Raw genomic sequence first — 22,547 nt, forward strand, 5'->3', positions numbered from 1 at the left:
TCCTTGAGTTATAACTGTATTTAGAAAAAGAAAATCAGAGTTCACCCTTTGTGTGTCCCTTTTTACCATATCTGCTAGCAAGTTCAAGAGTTAATTTAGGGCTCAATTATATTGATTACTTCATTCTCACTTTCTGGAAGAAAGTGTCTCCATGATGTCTCTGATATCTTGGAATGATGGAAATCTAGAGAAAGGAAAGTATCTCTTTCCTTTAATATTAATGTTTTTTTGAATATTCTCATGGATATCTGCAGAGGACTGAGAGTGTTAAATTCAAGTATCACACCCCTCTCTCTTTATGGGTTCTTATCCATTTGAAGGATACAGAACCAGTTACATTAATTATATTATTATACAAAGCACTAGATTTTGTAATAAATATTGATTGGGAAATGTTCTGCAATATAAAATGAGACTTCCCCACTCCCATCACAAATTATCCAGATCTGGTCTTCAAGATTCACCTCTGGATCAGACACAGAGGATCACTTCCCACTGCTGCCAGAGAGAAGAGGCCAGAGGGAGGCAACCTCTTCACCTGGAAAAGAGATCTAAGCCATGGCCACTTGGCTTCCATAATAGACCAACAGAAAAACATGCACAAGACCATGTAGTTTCCTAACCAGTGATTTTAAGCCAGAAACATAGCCTACCACAGGGTGTCCAGCTGATGTGGCTGAACTCTCCCTCCTATCAAGCTTTTTAATTTATTCCCTGAGATGGATGCCTTTTGCTCATACAAGGCTCCACCAGAGCTGCAGGGAACCTGCTTTTTTATCCTACTCTCATCTGAGTCACTCCTGTGATAAAGATGCATAGGTGTGATGGTATGGGGGTTGTGGCAGCAAGTGGTCAGGCCCAGGTACTCCAGTCACCAAGAAGAAGTCATGCTTCTCTGGGGCATGGAGCAAATGTCTTCCCTCTGTATTTGATGAGCCAAGGAATTAATGTTGTTCAATTATAGTTGCATAAATTGATAGAAAAAGGATAGAATATAGAAGAAAAAGTATTCCGTAGCAAAAAAGGAACTTGAATTGTCAAACATTTGACAAATGTTAACTTAATATTTACTGTGTAGCAAACACAGCACTAGGCACTGAGGATACTGTGATGAATAAGATAAGCAAAGTCTGTCAGAATACCTTGGTTCTGTTTTCTCTTCTCTGTGATCTTTGGGAAATGTTTTTTCAGTACCAGGAATCAAACTCAGGACCTTGTGTTTGTCTGGTAAATCCCCACTGAACTAAATCCCCAGCCACCTTTGGTCAATTTAGAGCCTAACCTGTAAAATGAAGTTCTATACTATCATTGTTATCATGTTCACGCCTAGTTCCAGCATTCCTACTGTATGTTTAGATCCTGAGGGGATTTGTCTTAGTTGCTTTTCTCTCTTTGCTGTGACAGAATACCTGACACCCAAAGTTAAAGGGGGAAAGGTTTATTTGGCTCACAGTTTGTAGAGGTTTCAGTCCATAATTGACTAGCTCCAAGGTAAGTTGGTATGACTGACAGATCTTGCAAAGGAGAAAACAGTTCGTGGTGTACAGTGGGTAGCAAAAGCAACAAGGCATCTTAACGGTGTCTTTCTGCCCCTTTTGTCTTATCCAGACTACTTAGGGTAGGTAGCACTCACCCCCTTAATCCTAGTGCCCTTGGGCCTAGCATTGCACCTTGAATCAATCACACACTCTAGATTCAGCCACCTTTGAAAAAGGTCCCACCTAAGAACACCTGAGGCTTTGGGGGGACATCTAAACACAAGCCATCACAGAATTTTATGAAAGATATTTTTTCACAACATTGACTTGAGAAGGCTGAGCCCTAGAATTCCTCTGTGGTCTGTTCTTCAAACTTTCCATCTTCCTGTGTGTTGAAATCAAAGCCATAGTTTTCATCAGGTTTCCCAAATATTTGCCAAGAGTAAGCCATCTACCAGTAGCTCTGTTTCAGGCAGGAGTTCCTTCCTCTTGGTACAGTGAAATGAATAACTCAGAATAGTGGGAGCACAAGATACAAGTGAGGAAGGGCAAGAATAGGTGCTAGAGAAGTGAGCAGCGATGAGCCAGGAGAGTGTACATACACAGAAAAGGCATTTCTCCTTCAAAGTAAAGCAACAGGGATCAACATGCTCAGATTTGCACATGAGAACGGTCACTCTGGCTCCATTGTGAAACAGAGCATGATTAGAAATGTGGATTTGCTCTGGGCTGTATCAGCAATAGGGAAGGACATATGGTGCCCTGAACTGAGGAAGTGGAGGACAGTAAGAACCCAGTAAAGGAGATGGATTCAAAAAATTGTAGGGAGGGAGTCTAGTTTGGTCAATCGAATGGTGACTGTACCTTGAAATAATAGACCAGTTCTTGCCTGGCAAGCGCAAAGTCCTGAGTTCAATCCCTGGTATTGCGGGTGGAAAAATAAACCAATCCTGGTTGGGGGCAGAATCTAGAGAGAGTAAAGTGGACCCCAAAATTCAAGGGAGTTACGGTCCTAGAGCACCCATGAATTGTGAAAAACTAAAAATTTCAAATATGGTCAGAAAAATGCCTATAAATGACTATTTTTATAGTTTTAACCCTACATATGCTATGTCTCCCACAGTTATGTAATTTAATGTAATAAAACACTATATTAATAAATCCTCAGAAGGTGCAGAAAATTTGGTAGCATCCTGGGGATCTTAGGGCTTTAAGAACAAAAACAAGAACGCCCAAGATAGCTACACATGGTACAGTAACCTGTTATGATGTGGGAACATTGGCACGTCTACCAGAAGGGTATTGGGGCCAGTGGGCCAAAGGGATCCCTGGTCAGGCTAGTTCCCAAAGAAAAGAACAGACATTACAAAGCAGGAACCTAGCTTTATTTTCCAACAAAGAACATATAGTAGTTTTTTTTTTATCAGCGTACTGAGACATAGTAAGACAAAACATTCTAAGCAACTTTGCAGGCCATGTGGTGCATGTGTGGTTGCCTATGCTGATTCATTATTATATAATGAAGCCCCATCATACTCGTGTGCTGAACGACAAAATTGTGGCCTCAGGTACTCTCTGATGTCCTCACACCCTGGGGTTTGACACATCTCACATTGGCTCCCCATAAGGGATTACAGGGCAGTGGCCAGTCAGCAGCAAGGAGAACTGAATATTGCTCTAGGATTAGCTATTTGCAATTAGCTACTAACATTTGGGAGAATAGCGGAAGTAAGGGGTATTTTTTCCCAGGTCTCCCCCCCAAAAAAAATTTACAGAGGATATTTGCAGTTCCCACTAAATTGTGAGGGTTTCCACAAACAATTATTTATTAGGTTCTAAGAAAAAAATCGCCCATTGACTGAGGCTGCAAACTGAACTGTGACTTCATGGGGATATACTATATTAAGTAGGGGTACAGAAGAAGGACCAGGACCCAGGTAGACCACTTGCCTCTGCTACTTTTTGCAAGCTTCATAATCAAACATACTTGAGCTCAAGACTACTATACCATATAACTTGGGTAAACGCATGTTGTATGAATTAATTTTATAATATGAAAACCTAAACTGAACTGTAGTACAGTGGTACCTTAGATCATAAATGCTTTTGTTTTGTGAACAATTTTCTTCTCAAAAGAAACAGTTGGCAAAATTTGCTTTTGCTTGAGAACTCTGCATCAGATGATGAACACAACCACGGCCATCATTCCATGTGAACATGAATGTGGCCATCTTCTCCAGAACCATGAAAGGAATTAAATTTGTGAGCCAAGGTTCCACTGTATTAATGCCCATAAACTTCAGGCTAGGCTTGAAGAAGCCATCAGCCTTTACCCTCCGGATATGTCCCATGAGAACATCTTGATGAATAAGAGTTATGAAGGTGGGATTGTGGGCAACTCTTCCTGACATCCAAATCCAGCTTCCTGTTCAGCCTACTGGCATTCTCGGAGATTGACCTTCTCCATATAGGCATATGGTTCTGACTGACTTTAATGGGATTCCCTTTCAGAACACAAATTCTAAATTATCTCCCAGTTGGTATGACATTTATAGGAGACAGCTTATTTTACCCTGAATACCCCTTGAGCACTTACTGAATTCTAACAGAAACAGAACTGAGCCAAGAGAAGGTAGTACAATGCCACTGTTCACAGATTCATTTCTTTTAAGCCACAGAAATTAGATATTTCTAAGAAAAAGAAAAAGCCATTTAATCTCATGCTAAGAAGCATCAAACACAATCATCCCATAGTGTTTGTTTTGCTTTGGTTTATTCTAAGGGCAAGGCATTTGGAGGAATGGGGGGAGTAAGGGGTATTTTTTCCCAGGTCTAGAGAATAAATGATTTAGTAGGCATTCCACGTTCATCTTACAAAAAGGGGATTTGCATGTGAAATTGTTTCAGCAAGAAAACATCACATTCAGAGTTCATGGGAACTATATCTAGCCATGTCAGCTCCTTCAGCCATCTACTTTTCTTTTCCTTCTCCCTTCAGATCACAGGATTGACATTGTCTCAGGACCTTGATGATCTTGCCATCCTCTACCTGGCCACAGTGCAAGCCATTGCTGTAAGATACTTTAATGCCATTTTTAATAAAGAATCTGGGGCTAGCAGTGTATGAAGTGTGATTTTAAAATATGATGTGTGATTCAAATTTTAAAACACTTATTACAGTGAAAGGCACGTTACCATCACTCCCCATCAAAGCAATCCCCCTCAGTTTGCACACACCTATCCCATTATTCTGGCCTTTTTCTGCAGTAGTTCTGGAAGTCTTCTTTCATGTCTTTAGTGGTATTCTCATAAGTGCCTCGGTGTCATGGGTTGATTCAAAATGTTTACCTGCCATGGTCCTTTTGACTTTGGAGGAGAGCCAGAAGTCACATGGTGCCACACCCAGTGAATAAGGTCGATGAAGATGCCTCGTAACGTCTTTATGGGCCATCCTTTCCATCGGATGACACTCAGCACCAGAATTTACTGTGTTTTTTAATCTTACCTCTTTAAAGACACCAAAAGGACTTCCAGAACTGCTGCAGAAAGTGGCAAGACTGCTGGGACGAGTGTGTTCCAAGTGGGGGGAGCTATTTTAAAGGGGATTGTTGGCAAAGTAACATTTTCACTGTAACTTTTTTTAGTTTAAACATTCTTCATAGCTTCAGATCACCCCTTGTACTACTCTAAGCCATAAGTATCCCAAGCTTTTGTGACAGTTCCTTAATTGAAAGAGAGAAATGGTGGTTTTCTGGAAGGAAATTTGACAGTTCTGCTTTACTCATAACCCCACATGACTGAAAGCTGAATGGAATTAAATTCTTTGAGCTATCTCTCATTTGTCTAACTTACCTCCTAAGTTGAGTTGCCATGTGTGCTTGCATTAGAAAAACTGGTGTTAGGAATAACCAAATTTAGGCCAGGTATGGTGATGCAGGCCTGTAATCCCAGCACTCTGGAGGTTGAGACAGAAGGATCACTGTGAGTTCAAGACCAGCTTGGACTGCATAGTGAGTTCCAGGTCAGGCTCAACTACACAATGAGACCCTGTCTCAAAAAAACTAAAAACTAAAAAAAAAAAAAAAAAATAGAATGACCAAATTTATAAAACACATAATGTTGTTCACTTTGTGAAATAATTTATAATTAGCTGTTTAAATCAGGTAGTAGGCTGATTAAGAACAGCCTACTGATTAAGGAGAATTTAAATCTACAATAGTAGGAGCTCTTAAACTAAAGGTCCAAAATGAAAACAAAAATCCTAGATGCTCAAATATTGTCTAAGAAATATTGTTATCTACAGGTGACCCAAGAGTGGAGCATAAGAAGGTTGTAAACCCTGAAATCCCAAAAAGTTTGTATGTGTATACCTGTTAGAAAGTACATTTTGGTGGAGTTAGTCATGGCTTTTAGGGTCTCAGAGCAGGTAGGTACAGCAAAATAAGTTAATCCAGTATGGTCTAGTCGTTTCTGGAAAGAGAATGAGAACCAACATAAAGAAAAAATCAATTTACTAAATTTAGATTCAAAATTTATTTAGTAACATGACTTCTTAAACAAATGGTTTTGTTAATGCTACACAGACATAAAGTCTATTCAATTATTCTACCTCTCAAGGCAACTATTTCATAACTTTATTACTTTGAGTGTTAGAACCAAATGGATATTTACCAATATCACCAATAGAAGTGCTTTTTAAATACTCAGATCTATCCATACAGAACTTACCAACCACTAAAGGAACATATACCTTCTTTAATATCACTGTGTAGGAGTATAGAATCAGTCAACAGATTATACAGTCCTTGTAGATAACAGACCAGTCAATCTGTCTTCGTGTACTAATGTGATTGTATGAGAAGTCTTACCATAGAATGAATCACTTGCATCGAAACAGATAATCCAGAAAATCAGCTGAGTGATGCTTACCTCATGAGCACAATGCTGAGGTAGACATGAAGGTCAAGGTCAAACATGATGTGCCAAGGGGTATCACCTAGTGGTCATGGACTTCCAGATGACTCCGACCCTATGCCTGGCACCAGAACACCACAGCTGTGCTGTGACTGAAGGCAGCAATGCTGTAAATCAAAAGTATCATCCTCCTTTTACAGACAAGGGGAAGAAGGCTGTGCTAGGGTCACACAGCAAGTGCATGGTAGTTGGAATTTGAACCTTTGCCATGTTGTTCTCAGGCACCTGCTCTTTCCATTTTACCATGCTGCATTTTTCTTGGATCTATTTGTAAAATCTACCTCGATGAAATAAGCCTTGGGATATTCTGAAGAACAATTTTTACTAACACATATCAGAATTTGAATTTGGCGTGGGATTTTCGCTTTTTCCTGATAAGAACAGCCCACCAATGTAAAGTAAGTTAAAACAATGGAGGTGGGATAGGGGAAAGCCAGCTGTATTAACCTGAGTACCACAGTTTGAAAAATCAGTCTTCTATTTAATGGGCCATACATATATTTAATGTGATCAAATTTATTCTGTCCATTGCTGTAATGATGTTTATAATACATGAAAGGGAAGGCATTTTAAATAAGATTTCTCAATAATGCTTTATTGTGGAGTTTATTGAATTGGGAGGAGTTCAGCCACTTTAAAAACTGTGTGAGTATGCTGATCTTTTAGGTAAGAATGTGTGTTGTAATAAAGCATCCTGATAACAGCTATTACCCTGTTTGATTTGGAAAACAATGGTTTGATTTTGTTTCTTTCCTGGGCCCTCAGATTGTCCTAGCCCCTATTTGATATTTATAAGTTAAACAATTTCCTTTCTGTGGTAATATCTATGGCTAGTGTTTTGTAGGAACAGAATGAAATCAAGGAGAGAAAACTTAATTTTCAGAACTGCAAGACCCTCCATGCAATAAAATTCTCCCTTGCTCAGGCTTCACTGAGAAACCTGTCAAACCCCATCTCATCCACAGCCTGTTCAGCAGTTTTCCTTTCAGAACAGACCCTTCAAAAAGTACTATTTGCACTTGAAATCTCATGATTTGCATTTGGTTCTGTACATTCCCAGTGGAATTGCCTAATTTTAATTTAAATATCTTGGTGAAAACATTTTTTCCAGAAAGGTGAGCACCAAATCATTTTCGCACAAAGCCCTTTGGTGGAAGCATTTCAAGGGGTTGAAGGGTTACACAGAGTGGCCTCTGGGCCACCAAAAGGGAAGCCCTGTAAGAAACTGCAGAAGGGAGCTAATGCTGGCCACAGTGCAGCTCTGGGGTGAGATGAGCTGTCAAGGCCCCTGGAGGTTTAGGTCTTTGCTTTTCCCAGGAAATCTGCTTTGCATTACCCTCCTCTTAGGGTTGCCAGTCATGCAGCTCTAGGTCCTTGGTTTTTGAGGTATAGAAAATTTCAGTTTTGCGTGCCATTCCCATGCAAATTGGAAGGCAGCTATCCTCCCTGCAAATTATTAGCTTCTAAGTGGGGATAACAATATGGAGTGTCTGAGTTTCTTAACATTATTATTAAGTGCACAGTGGAATCTGTAGCACCTAGCTGATGAGCAGAAGAGCTCTTTGGTAAGTGCTTTCCATGTGCTCTCACATACACTGCCGACAGCAGCAAGCTTGGAAGTCAGGCATCACTGTGTTTCATCAAGTCAGGGACTGCACTTTTTTTTTTCAGGTCACCATTTTTCAAGCCATAGTCTCTCACATACACTGCCGACAGCAGCAAGCTTGGAAGTCAGGCATCACTGTGTTTCATCAAGTCAGGGACTGCACTTTTTTTTTTCAGGTCACCATTTTTGACAAGCCATAGAGTTTTCAGCTGAAAGAATATGGCATTATTGTTATTATTTAACAAATAAGAATTGAGTCTTAGGGAGGTGAGGCATAAGAGACAGATGAAATGCCTGAATGTTGCCTTAGGGTTCTTTTTTCCCCTTTAACCTAAAATTCATGCCTTTGGCTATTACAGATCCACCCAAGGAGACCAGAACTGCCTAGAATCCATGGGCATTAGATGATCCATGGTGGATTTAAGGGCATCTGTTGACCTCATGAAGTTATGCATAGAACTATTTTCTGTGAGATCTGTTTTTTTCTGGGTAGGTCAGTAGGTTTTATCATATTTTCAGTGGGGTTCATGACCTATAAAAGGCGCATGAAAAACATCTGGGAGTAATCAGCTATAGTCAATAAGCAGGATCTGGCCTTACAACATGTTTTAATTTTTTAAACACGATACATCTGTGGATTCTCACTGGAGGCCCAAGTTTCACCTAGTCGATATTTTTACCAGATTCATGAATGGCTTCAACAAACCCTAAAGACCTCTTGACTGTAACTGCTGTCCTTTTTGCTCCTGAACAGCCCCATCCCTTATCATTTTCTCCAAACCATTGAGATTCCATACACTATGGCTCCAGATCCCCCTCTGATACCTCTTTCCTCAGAGGCACACCCTGGCCTCTCCAGTTAGCCCTGTCAAGGAGATTTCACTTGCCCTACGCCCTAGGCCTTGGGGCCTGAGATCAGGCTGCCATCCTGCTGGCTTCCTAGCTGAACTATCTCTACCACTTTTCTACTCACTCAGGACCAATTTTCCTACAACACTGTCATATTTTCCCTAAAAACTATGATGTTGGCTCATAATGCCTCTGCAGCCTACCTCTCAACTTCTTGCTGCCTACACCAAGGAGGGTCTTCTGTGGAGATCCTGGTCCCTCAAATCCTTGACCTTTTGTCTCGCTTGACTTTCTCCTCCCTCCACCTCATCATTTCACACCCATGCCCACACCTAGGATTTGTCCATCTCCCAGAACTACTCATCACTAAACATTTCAAGGACTCTCTATCCACCCCCAGTCCTCCTCCTCATTGCTCTCCACAGCCATCCCCTCAGAAATCACTATGCTGCCTTCTTAAGGCCAGGTCACAGTTTCCTCTTGTCTTAATCCTTACCCCCAAAGAAATTATGAATTTTGAACTTTTAGGGCTTTTTGCGTTTCCAACTGAATTACAATCTCCAGAATAGCTTGGTCAAAACTAAAGATTATATTACAGTTCACCTCAGTGACCATGAGGAAATGTCTTCTCAGAGTGTCACTATTTTTACTGAGTTTGGTACATTCATCAAGACAGGGATGAGGATAACTCATTTCAAGAAGGAGCTAGGACAGAAAGGCTGGAATACAAGCACTGAGCTCACAATAGGAGATGCTCTGAGCCAGCCAGAGCAAATGCCTTCCACATCATCCCAGGTCATGAGGATGGGCTAACGCGGTGATGGTGAACCTTTCAGTACTTTCAGTGATACAGACAGCGCTCTGCAGCATTCATGCCAGAGGTTCGCCACCAGTGGGATGAATTCTGGCTCCAGAAACCTCACTTCAGCCTGTGACAAATGCAGGCTTAGCCTTTTGCCAGCCTGAACACTTGCATCTCACTTTCTTTGTGCAATTAGAGCCCCTTTTCTGTTTCTGTTGCTGTATTATTTGGTACCTTTACTAAGGAAAGAGTCTTTAGTTCTGCTTAATGAACCAGATTGATCCAAATGCCATCAATGCTGGTAATTTTAGAGCAATATTGCAGTCACTCCAATCCATTATCTAACAGTGGGTCTAGGTTGCAATAGACTGTCACCAAATATGTGAAAGAACTATGTTAATATTAACCGTGTTAATATCATCATCTGTTGAGCCTGGGATATAGCTCAGTGGTGCCACTGTCTACCTTGCAAGCCCAAGGACCGCAGTTTGATCCCCAGTACAAAAAAAAAAAATGGCCGGGGATTTAGCTCAGCAGTTTGGTGGCCTGCCTCGCAAGCGCAAGGACCTGAGCTCAATCCCTGGTACCAAAAAAAAACAAAAGCACAATCATCAACTGTTTTTGTCAGTGTTGTATAATTACTGATAGAAGTAAACAGAGTAGTGAAGAGGCTTTTGGAGTCCAGCAGGTCTGGACTGCAATCCCCACTCAGTAGGCTTAGGTTTAATTAGTTGTGTAATCACAGACAACATATCTCTCTGAGGTTCAGCTTTCTGAGGTAGTGCATAACCATGTAAACACTTGGTCAATGCTCATCATTTATGTTTGCTACCATACTAATGGTTCCTCATGCTTTTCCTTTTCAGTTTGGGACCCGCTTCATCATAGAGGCCATGGAGGCAGCAGGGCACTCTATCAGTGCTCTTTTCTTGTGTGGTGGCCTGAGTAAGAATCCTCTTTTTGTGCAGATGCATGCAGATATTACTGGTAAGTCTCCTGGGAAGAGAGATGAGCAGTGAATGGGCATAGCCACCCTCTAGGCTGGCTGAGAACAGTAGGACTTAGGCAGTGTGCCGAGCTACAAACATGCCTAGGAAGTCTTCGTGTTCATCACTGGGAAGTGACTTCCGTCCATATCCAAGTACTGGATGAGAGACAATGGCAAAGGTTGGATCATAACTTAAGTATTTAGTCCTCAGTTCTGAGTACCTCTTCTGATCCAGGCATAGTGGGGAATAGTGGAGATACAGAGATGAATGAATGTGATTCTTGCCTCTGGTGAGGCCAACTGAGGAAGATCTACTGAGGATGAAGGGAAAGAGCAAACAGACACGCTCATTTCAGTGTGGCAAGAGCTCTGAGAGAGAGAACAAGGCGATAGAAGCTCCCCCATGAAAGCACAGGGCCTAGGGCCTAGAAGAAGTGATTAGGATATTGTCCTGAAGTGAGAATGCAGGGTCAAGATACTGGGAGAACCAGGAATTATCTGCAGACTGGGAATTTGAACCAAGAGACCAAGGTCCTGGGATTCCTTCTCTGCTCATCACAATCAGGGATCAGGACGCAGAAGGAGGGAGGCCAGAGTAGTAGGACGAGCTCTTTATGACAGGAACAGGCAGTGGCAGAGAAACATCCTTGGTAGAGCTGCTGGGGAACAAAGGCTGGCATGGGCACCCTCACCCCTCTTGCTTCTTCTCCCCTGTTGTTTCCTTACTTCCTCCCAGGACCCATGCCGGAGTGGGCCAGGGATCAGGACACAACAGGGGAGGAAAGTAGGGGAGGATTGGAGTCTACCCACAGCCCCTACTCCTGTTGAACCTAAATCCGTCTGATGCCGGCCTCTAGTCATTATGACCCTCACTGTCCTCTGCCCCTGGTTCCTTCACTCTGACAGCTGGGCGGGTCAAAGTCTTTGACTCCCCCTCCAGGTCATAAATAGGGTAAATTATTCACATCTTAGAGATAAACATACTGAGATGCAAGTCAGAGGACAGCTTAGGAAAGGACACAGTATAAGGGTGCATCTATCAGGACAGGAACCATAACAGTTACTACTATGAGCCAGTCATCTAATATGTGTCAGCATGAATCATTCTGTACATGTTTAATCCTCCTACACCACTGAAATTAAAAACCCGATTCTTCCATCTTACAAACTAACTGAGGATAAGAATGTGAATTAAATTGACTTGCCAAAGTCAGACAGCGAGAAAAAGACACAACTGGGCTTGTTACCAACCCTGCCGGGGCCCATGTCCCTATACTTTTCTCTTAATCAAAATTTCTTGCTTCTTCTTTTGATGATGACTCCCTTTTCCCAAGGAATCCAAAGCTATGGAATGGGCCAGAGTGAGCAGAAAGAGGGGACACAGGATCAGATTATCTAATCACTTCCCCCAGGAGAAAAACTATGACTATATTTTAGCTAAAAGTCAGCTGGGTGGTTCAGATAAAGTTCACGCTTAAAATCTGGCCTGTCGCTTTCCAATTTCAGCCTTCTAACAGCCAAAAACATCCAACCTAGGTGCAGGAGGGAAATAGAAGTCACTTGTGGGTGACATATTGCCTACAAGAATGGGCAAACCAGGGCCTGTAAAGGCAGGGAAGGCAGGCATGACTCAACGTGTGTGACCCTGGCACCGAAGCTCCAGCCCTGAAGAAAACTTGTCCCGGTCCAGCTCGATATCCCTGAGCTGACTCAGAAGCAGGGACTCAGCAGCTTTGGAAACTGCTATCCTCTGAGCTGCTGGATGAAAAGCCCATTAATCAGTGTTTGGATTCAGCTGGAAACTGGACTCTTTGTTTCTAACTGTGCCCCAGTTACAGTTTTGGACAAAGGGACCTTTTCTTTGGCTTGAAATTCCTCTGCCTTTGGAAGCCTGTGACTGACAAGTGATGGCAAAGTGCATCTGCCTTTAAATACTTCGGGCTCTGCTAAACTCATTAGCGCAGCAGATAAAATAGTTCACATTCCTTCTTCTCTCCTTCACCCAGCTCCCAGAGGAAAGAGCACATTTGGATATGTCGCTGTGAAAGGCACCTGCACAGGCAGCAGTACACAGAGCCAGTGGATAGGTAGTGTTTTGATGCTTTTAAGCACCGTATCTGCTGTAGTTTTCCTGCCAAGGAAGACTCAGACAGGACCATATGAATGGAACGTTATTCTCAGAAATACACATGAAAAAAAAATCACAAAGGATTTGGAAGATTCTTTGGAGACAGTGTGGAGTCAAAGAAGGAGCAAGAGGGCAGCTCTGTGACCTAGGCAAGTTCCTTTCCCTCTCTGAGCCTAAATTGTCTCTTCTGGAAGACAGAAACGTTATCACCTCCCTTCTTCAGATTATGCTGAGCAGTAAATGCACAGGAGTTTGTTCATCAAACTCTGTGCCTGCTTCTCAGTAGGTGATAAGTAAATGTTCATTCACTTCTTTAGTCCAGCCCAACCGAAGAAGGGACAATAAGAAAAAAAGCAGTTTAGGGTGGGGACAAGGGGATAAAATGAGAACCAAGACCTGGCATGTAAAGGTACAAGATCCCAGTAATGAATGTAACTGTACTGTCTACCTAGAATGTACCAATAAATTAAATTTTTTTAAAAAAAGCAGTTTAATATTTTGGAAGCAAATTCTCTGCTGTGTTAGGAGCAGCCTGCTCTGTACAGGCAGGGAGATGGGGCTTTGCCAGTTCGGGAAATGTCATCCGTGCGAGGAAGAACCTCCTTGTACCCTGGTGCTTCTCTCAACTGTGGTTTCAAGAATCACTCGGCATGGACTAAGTAATTGTAGGTTTCCTTTGGTGAATTGGAACTAAATGTTCCTTCTGCTAAATTTTGTTTTGAGTACTGGCAGTTTCGGTCCGGGTTTCCCTCTTCCTGCCTTACTCATTATTTTAATCGTTTGTTCATTTATTCACTCTGCACATCAGCCCATCAAGGACTGGCTTGGCATGAGGATGCAAAGAACAGTGAGTGATGCCTTGCCTAAAGTTTTCTTTAAGAGAGAAAACATATTTGTGGTCCTCTCACGGAAAGACCAGGTACCAGAGAGTAGGGTGGGAACCCAGAGGACAGAGGTGTGGGTCCAACCGGGCCCAGATACGGAAAAGACACACCCACAAGAGGTTAGCTAAAGACAAGTAGAATGAGGGGGCTATTTATGGAGTTTGCTCAAGGTGCAGGGAAACTCAGGCACCCAGGAAGTCACCTAGGGTTAAAACATGTTGCCACCCCTAAGCTTGGAGCGGTAGGGGCCCTGGGGTTCTGTGAAGAGGGAACCCAGCTGGAGCTTAGTGAGAGAGGTAGCCAGCCGGCAAAGGATGCAGCTGGAGCTCGGAGCAGGTGGGGAGAGGCAGAGAAGGGGTGGGACTGGTTGAGAGGCAGGGAGAAGTGGTGGGGAATTCCACCCACTGGGGCAAAACGGGTGAGAGATGTCACCGAGAAGGTAAGATTCAAGAATCTTAACAGCCGTGTTTATCTACTGCATTCTCCAAGCCATGCACTGTTTTAAATGCCTGACTTTTAACAGAATTGTTAATTCTCATAGTAACCCTAAAATGGGTAAAATTTTTCACAGTTGAAAAAATCGAGGCACAGATAGGTCAGGTAACCAGCCTACGATCACATAGCTAATTCAACAAGAAAGCCAAAATTCACATCGTAGTAGTCTGTGCCAGATCACTGAGGGCGGAAACCCAGGAAAGAACAGGAGATTCATTCAGCTCACTCTGATCTCTTATTCCAAAGGAAGAGGTCTGGAATGGGGTTTTCCCCACCAGATACATAAAAGCTTTTGACTGGGAGGAGAGTAGTATTTGGAGGGGCTTCTTTCATCCGTACCATTCCTGGGATTTTGGAAAGGCATGCAGTGTCCTCTCTTCATTGGGTCACCATGGCCCTTCCCCTCTGCATGGCTGACAGGAACGAGCTCTGTTCCTTTCCCACCTCTCCACCCTCCAGCCCAGGTGACTTCTGTGTAGAGCTTCGTGCACCAATGATGTTAATTCTAACAGTGGCCACCACTTCTGCATGGCTTATCTAGGCCAGGAAATGCGCTGAGCCCCACCCACAGGCTTGCTGTTAATCCTCACCATCACCTGTAGTAGGTCTTATCCCCTGTGACAAGGAGGCCATCGAGGCTAAGAGTTCGAAGGACTTGCTGGAGAGCTTGTGGACCCAGGAGGGAAACACAGGTCTGAGCTTTTCCACAATCCCTCACCCAGCCCCAGCTCGTAGGCCCCTACTCACACCTCAGCACCTCTGTAAGCCTCACATCCGCAGTGATGGTCACCTCAGATTCACTCCCTCACCGTATCGTCAGTCATCACGTGCTGGGTACTGGTGACAAAACAAAGCCCCTACCCTCATGGAGCTTACCTTCTGGCACAGGAAAGAGACACTGCACAATCTATGGTATGTAAAATACAAGGTCAAAAAATGAGGAAATGGGGCTAAGGTAAGAAGTGGTGAGGATAAGTTGCCACTTTAAATCCCAGGATCAGCAAAGCATTGGTGGGAAGGCTGTCTTTGCACAAACAAGGGACAGAGGTACTTCTCACGTGGGCATCTGAAGGGCCCTGAAGCATACTGAAGAGACAGTGGCGAGGCCAGAGCTGTGCAGCAGAAGAGAAAGAGGAAAAGACAGGAGGAGGAGGGAGGCAGGACCTGGGGAGGCCTTGTCCGCCTGCTAAGGGCTGTAGTTTGCCCTGTGTGAAAGGTTGGAAGCCACTGGACAGCCACATCCCACTCTTGCTGTTTCTTTGCTCTTGGTGCTGCTCAGCTGAGAAGCCCCCTAATGGCCTGTGTTTCTGTTTTCATCTATCTCCCTTCTGAGACCAGAACAGCAGGACACAGTCTGATTGATCTCAGTATTCTAAGGGCCCTGTAAAGCACATGATAAACGTTTGTTGAACTGAGTTTGAATCCAATGGCAGGTAGCAGCAAGCAGAAGTCTGGGAGACCCAGGCATCAAGGTTTCATGCGATAATATAGAGATGGTGCTGGTTCCCGTGGAGCTCTTGGCTGCTGCACCAGCAGCACAGGCAGTGAAAACCTTGAGAAGCGGTGATCCCAAGGAACAGGTTTACCATTAGGGTCAGGGAGTGGGACACTGCCTGGATGTCAGGTGTTTCACCACTGGAGCTGCTTGATGACCCCCCACTCTGCTTTGGCCCTGCTCCCTAACTGAAATGTGGCCTTGTCCTGCACAGGCATGCCTGTGGTCCTGTCACAAGAGGTGGAGTCTGTTCTTGTGGGTGCTGCCATTCTGGGTGCCTGTGCCTCGGGGGACTTCGCTTCTGTACAGGTAAGTCAGATCCAGGGATGGGCTGTGGCCCCTCCCATCTGAGTCTGTCCTTCCCTTGACAGCAGTTTACATCTTGCAAAACACACACAGGATATAATTAAGAAATGATAGGTTCCAGCCAGGGAGATCACAGATGCTTCAGGCTCAGACATACTTATTGCAGTTTCCATTTCAGTTGGCCTCTGTCGGTCTTGGTTGTTCTGTCTGTTTTTCTGTTTGGTTTTCTTTTAAATCCTTTAAAATATCTCATAAAATTACATATTTTAAACTTCCTCCCACCCATTTTTGAGCAAGTGAAACAAGTAAGGCTCAAAAATGTATTTTTTTCCTGTACATTTCAACTTCTGTATTCTTATTTCAACTTCATAACTTTCCAACCAGCTCTGAGACCTCTGTCAACAAGAAACACTAATGAAAATGTTGGTTAAAAAGAAGAAATTAAAAAAGAAAATAAGGAAAAAGATGCAGGAAGATGGAAGCCATTTGGTGGCTGTGATTGAATGCTCAGTTTGGCTCTGAGCTTCCTGGAAGCCCGCCCCCCCCCCCCCGCAAAGGAAAGGCAAACGAAAACACATGATAAGTTGCATAATTTTTATTTTCAAAAAGAGGAAACATATGAGTTTCTGGTAAGATTCGAAACTTTTCCTGCCACCAAATTACAAAAGACATTATATATGCCAGGCTTTGTAAACAGGTTCCACGTGCTAAAATAATACAAAATAGTACAGAATGAGTGTTGTGTAGAGGCCAAGAGGATACACGCTGGTGTTTAGGCACCGAGGCACAAATCCAGGCTTGATCACCTGTCAGCCTTAATGACTTCAGTCCATTCTGCAGTCGCATTTCTCTGTAACAGTCAACAATAGACAGCTTGCTATGAGTTCTTTCTTGGACCCCACTGAGTCTCAGCTACAGCTCTGTTGTCCCTATTGTATAGATGAGGAAGCTGAGCCATAAAGAAGTTAAGTAACTTGACTTAATTTGAAACAGGAACCGAGTAACCTAGAAAACCCCTGAAACAACAAGTCTACCTCTCAAGTCTCAGCTAAGAGTAAAGAGATTTTGTTTTTTCAGCTGAGAATCAGAGAGGTTAATGACTTGCTCAAGGTCTCAAAGCCAAGGCAAAGAGCCAGATTTTCTACCAGTAGCCCAATGAGTCTCTTATATGCCAGACACTATGCTAGGTGCTTTTTATTTAATCTTCCTAATTATGCATAGAAACACTTCATAGGTCACAAAAATTGATTAACAGAAATCCAGGAAGCTTAAAAAACTTTAAAGTATTCTATTAGAAATGGACAAATAAAAAAGTCAGTTTCCAAAATCCATGCTCTTTGTTCCAAATTTTGGAAAGTGTGGTACACTGCACACTGTCCATTCTTCTGGAACTAATGACATATCTCTCCTGAGGAATTGAATCTACTCATAAACACTTCTGGACTTTAACTGAAGTCTTTAAGTTAAAGGTGGTGTAATGGAATTCTCAACATTTTCTGGATTTTTCTAGACCCCTGTCAAAAAGATCTAATGGAGATACTAATTTATGCAATGAACTGTCAGTTATGATTTTAATATGTCAACTTTCAAAGACATTCTCTCAACTGAATGCCTTGTCCTTCTTGGATAATTCGTAACAGCTAAAACAAAACAAGAGTGATGTTTATTAAAACCCTGCATATATTATCTTCTATGTGGACTGAATGTGTATCCCCATAAATTTTCACATCAAATAGGGAGTCAAAACCCAGAAATGATTTGTGTTTAGAGGCGAGGCTTTGAAAGGTAGAGTTTGATGAGTTCATGAGGACAATGCCCTAGTCCAATGGGATTAGTGCCCCTATACAAAGAGACACCAGAGATCTTGTTCATACTCTTTCACACAGAATTTAGTGGCCCACTTGCCAAAAAAGGACCCTCACCAGAATCTGATCAATGGTACCCCGATCTCAAACTTTGAGCCTTAAACACGTGAGTCTGTGATATTTTGTTATAGCATTCTGAGAAGACAAAAACACCTCATGTCATCTTGACAGTCTTCCTGGCTAGAGGAGAGACGGTTCCATCCTTGTGTTAAATGTGAGGAAACCACGTCTCAGGGGCATTTTAAGTCGTTTTTTGAAAGCTTTACAAGTAGGAAGGGCAAAGAAGAACTGAAATGACTATCTAGATCTGTGCCCTATCCTGATTTTCATTCTCTTTCTAAATTGTTTGACTTTTTTCTGTTTTCCTTAAAAATATTTCAAGGGGCTTCTTAAGACATGTTTTCTGAAAAAAAAAAAAAAATGCTACTGGCCACAGATTAGGAGATGTCTACAGCCCAGAGCATAGACTGACACATGGTGCCTCCTTGATACTGTAGTTAAAACCAGGGTCCCTAAGCCAAGGGAGTTTCATTCACATCCTCCCCTGAATGGAAACAGACCACAGTTCCACAAAGATATGTTTGCTACATATGATCTAATGTTAATCTTTGGAGTAGAATCTGAGATCGGCTGATCAGATATGATGTTAGTGAGCTGAGCAGCAGCTGTAAAGGCTGACAGCGTCTTAAAGACAAGCTCATGTCTCTTACCCAACCCAAGGAAATGTGTTTCTGCTCTGACTGTCTTCAGGATATACTGTTGTCCAGTAACAGACAAAGAAAGGCCTAAGCTCTTATCTGTCATTATTAGCTGCCCAAATCCCCGTAGTTTTGAGCTTTGTGCTTGTTTGTACATCTTTAGACAGAGTTACGTGTCCTTTCCAGGTCCTTGTTTTGTTTCTTTTTCTTTTTTTTAATGTTTAAATAAAATAAGTGCCACTAGTACTGAAAACTTCAGTGACTTCCTAGGTATAATCAACATTGTTCAAATAATTATGTTGGTAACTGCTTTGAAAATATAAATGTGCGCAGTTGGCTTCACCCTTCTCCAGAGAGGAGCCTAACCATGTGTCCCAGGTCTGGGGATCAGTTTAAGATTCTGGTAAGGTTAGGGCATACAGAATTGCTTCCTCCTTGTGATTCATATTTTTCTATCTGCACTTTAGCATAGCCTTTGCTTTGATCTTCAAAGATCGTAGCTTGTTCCGCATGGTACTGCCGCTTCTTACTGTAAGAAAAACAAATGATTCAACCAATAGCTCAACTGTTCCAGTGGGCCAGATGTTCTGACTTCTTGTAGGCCACAAGCCTAGTAGTTGAATGAAGGATTTCACTTCTTACTTATATGGGCAAGAGTCATCTCCTTCAGATGAGGGAAGGCTAAGCGTGCAGAGGACACAGACTGAAGACCTAAGGAAGAGGCTTCTGTGCCTGGGGAGACAGTTTCCTTGTTCATAAAGTCCATGACCTCAGCCAGGTGAATAGATTCGTACTTGCCTGACACCACCAGATCAGAATGAAACTACTGCAGTGGAGTTTACTTAAAACTGTTGCAAGCTTCTGTGTTCAAGTCTGAGGGAATATTTCCAAAAGGAAGGAAAAGGACACTGGGTAGAATTTTCTGGTGGAATATTAATGGAAGATTGATAAAGTACAAGGTCCATTTGCTATTGCAAATTTTGAAGCATGCTTAAAAATTCCTAGCTTCCACCTTTTTTCCATTTACCTTTTCAATCCCTGAGTCTCTTTTTTCCTCTGCCCTTTCCTACCCTTCCTTTTGGAATCTAAAGTCTTCTTACTAATATCTTTTCTAATTAGGACCTCTCAAAGGTCTCACATAGCCATCCACACACTCTGATGAATTGAAGGACTGGTTTCATCCTAGAGTTAGCCTTCTCTGAGAAGGGGTTTTCAAAACTGTCCTGTGAAGCATGTGCTTTCCTTAAAGATGAGTCATTGTTTCTATCTGCCCCTTGATGCCATGCAGCCAAGCCACACATAAGCTGTTCCCAGGACAAGGCACTGCTGAGTAGGTGGAGGGGGGACCCCAGCAGGGAACTCTCTTCCCCTCTCTTATTCATAAGGATACAAAGCCCAAGTAGTTGTGACCTCTGCAACCTTTCTACTTTATCACCCTACCTTCAGTGTCAGGGTGCCACAGTGTAATCCCCTCTAGTTCTGAGTCCCCTGGAAAGCACACAGTTGTAATTAGAAATTGACGACAAACACTTCTTCAGGCTCCTAGGCGCTGGACAATTAATGATCCAGAAAAATAAATTGTATAATATCAGCAAATTAAATTTTCTAAGCACAGACAATGGAGAGGTTCTAATAAATACAAGAGCAAATAAAACAAGAAGCCGGTTTCAAGCAGTCATGAGAGAAAACCTGATCAGGTGGCAAAGAGGCAGAAATGTTAAGATGGCTTTCCATTTTCTGCTTCCTTCCAGCTTCTGAAGATATCATCAGCTGTCTGTGATTTCTTATCTTCAGAGGCAGGGTCTTTCCAAGACTACTTTTACAAAACAAGCTTTAATTCCTACAATGCAATTTATCTTAAAAGGACACCTTCCCCTCAACCACCCAAGCAGTGCAAGAATCTAAGTGAATATCAGCACTGAAGACAGTGACGAAAGACCCAAATAAGCTCAGCAGTGATTGTCGGGAGTGGCAGTGTAGAGAATGCAAGCGCAGTTCATCAGAACCTTCCCTACACCACTGAGTGGGCAGGCGGCGCCACTCTATAGGCACAGCTCCATCCACTGCTGCTGTCTGCTCTCCTCGTCAGGGTCCAGAACACTCCCTTGTCTCCCAGACCACTCGTGTAAGTGGCCAGCTGAGGACCGTGATTCGTCAGTCCATCTGTAATGTGTCTCCCCGAAATCGGCTCTGGGCTGACCAGTGCTCGGCCCTCACAAGCCCCTAAGACCATCCTCATTTCCCTGAAACCTCAGCTTCCATCTTGTAGAACCGTTACACCCATCGCCTATTATGCACTTGAAAACCTGTGATTTTGTGTATGATATACCAAATTTCTCCAGTTATTTTATTGTGTGACAGCCAGCGGGCTGTGAGTTTTAGTCCAATTTGGTTTTCTGTCTTCTTGAGTACTAGTTTTATCCTTTACGAAGTAAAACTGATTTTCTCAACTTCCGTGTCCTTGGAAAGACTGAAGTGTCGTGAATGTTCAGAAGTAAGAACCGTCCTATTACCTACTGAATTCAGTCAAAGCTTGTGTTTGGTTTGTTCCACCTTGTTCTGAAATACTAATAATTCGTGTTCATTGAAAAAAAGCAAGAAAATTCATTTAAATTAAAAGAATAAATATGAAAACAATAATCTTATTACTCTGAAATTATTTATTAAGGCTATTTTAATATTTATTATTTAATATTTTACTTCTGTTCTTATAAACATAATTTAAATAATTTTATATTTTGTACATTATAAAACTATGTTCATAGAATGTAGACTGTTTAATAATCTTTCTCCCCACCCAGAAACACACAGGAAACATTTTTATTTATCATTTTTCAGGCTACATAATGCTACCCCATAGAATATACTATGCCTTATTTCATCAGTCCCCAAATCTTGAACATTTTGATCATCATCATTATTGAAAGAATGTGCAACTGACTTAATTATTTCTATAAAATAAATTATGAAGATATGTAATTGTTTAGCCAAAAGTTTGCCTAATTTTTAGGATTTTTATATACTGTACCAACTTATATTCCCACAAATAGTATAAAAAATTCCAGGTTTATATTTCTTGTGTACAGGGCCTCTCTCTGTTAATTCCGGGGGCCTTTTTCTGTGAATTCTAGTTCCGTTCAGTTTTATCCCCAAACTTATAATCCTATTCATCTCACATATGGTCCTGATGCCAACTTTTTTAGTAGCCTTTTGCCCTATCCTGCATTAGCATATGTTTTAGAGCTGGGAGATGCTGGTTTCTAATTAATAGATTTATATTTTCTCATTAAATTTTCTGAGTATGTATCCTGTTCCGTATGTCAGTGTCCCATAAAAGTCACCAAAAAAAATTTGGAATGGTAGTTAATAGTTTAGAGAAGAACTGAATTAAGAATGTGATTCAGGCCCCAGCCAAAGACCCCTGGAACAACATCAGTAAGGGCATGCAGTCCCCAGCCAGAGGCCCATGGGGACAGCAGCACAGTGCAGGGATCCAGAAAACCATTTTTCTGAGCCCAGGAATTGGCACAGTGGAGAGCAGCAGAGAGAGGGCCTCTCCAAGGCTTGAAGAGATTTGAAGATCAGAGAGTTACTTCAGTAAATGCAGAGCAAACTGCAGTGGTTGGTGAGTTGCTGGGGTCAACATCTCCTACCAGAGCCCAACTTGCTGTGGGGGAAATTCTAAATAGAATCCTAGGAAAACACAGTGAGGGTCATAACTCCATTAAGCCCAACAATGAGACCATCAGGCAAGGCAAGAAATTACATGCAAAGGAAGGGAAAAAAAATTCAACAGCAGGAAAAGATCATGACAAGGATAAGTCAATACATATCAGTTATAACCATTAGTGATAATGATTTCAATCCACCAATCAAAAGAAATAGACTAGGGCCACGGATTTAGCCCAGTGGTTCTAGTGGCTGCCTTACAAGCCTAAGGTCCTGAGTTTGATCCCCGGTACAAAAAAAAAAAAAAAAA

The 22,547-nt window shown here is 42.3% G+C and overlaps 1 protein-coding gene across 6 annotated transcripts in view; it reads left to right on the forward strand.

Moving 5' to 3' along the window:
• Window positions 1-22,547, forward strand: part of Fggy (FGGY carbohydrate kinase domain containing) — a 420,052-nt gene that overhangs the window by 306,943 nt on the left and 90,562 nt on the right. For 2 of the 6 annotated variants that reach the window (XM_010610461.3, XM_010610464.3), the window contains exons 12-15: window positions 4,477-4,551; window positions 10,576-10,696; window positions 15,914-16,008; window positions 20,320-21,151. In XM_010610461.3, the coding sequence (XP_010608763.2) occupies window positions 4,477-4,551; window positions 10,576-10,696; window positions 15,914-16,008; window positions 20,320-20,490 (462 nt within the window). In that variant the 3' untranslated portion in view covers window positions 20,491-21,151. Of the gene's footprint in view, window positions 1-4,476; window positions 4,552-10,575; window positions 10,697-15,913; window positions 16,009-20,319; window positions 21,155-22,547 lie in introns of those variants that run through there. The other 4 variants (XM_010610466.3, XM_010610467.3, XM_010610463.3 and 1 more) reach the window with 4 other exon arrangements.

This window comes from Fukomys damarensis, unplaced genomic scaffold (assembly GCF_012274545.1).
Source record: "Fukomys damarensis isolate Sample0158 unplaced genomic scaffold, DMR_v1.0_HiC HiC_scaffold_23, whole genome shotgun sequence".
NCBI classification, from domain to species: Eukaryota; Metazoa; Chordata; class Mammalia; order Rodentia; family Bathyergidae; genus Fukomys; species Fukomys damarensis.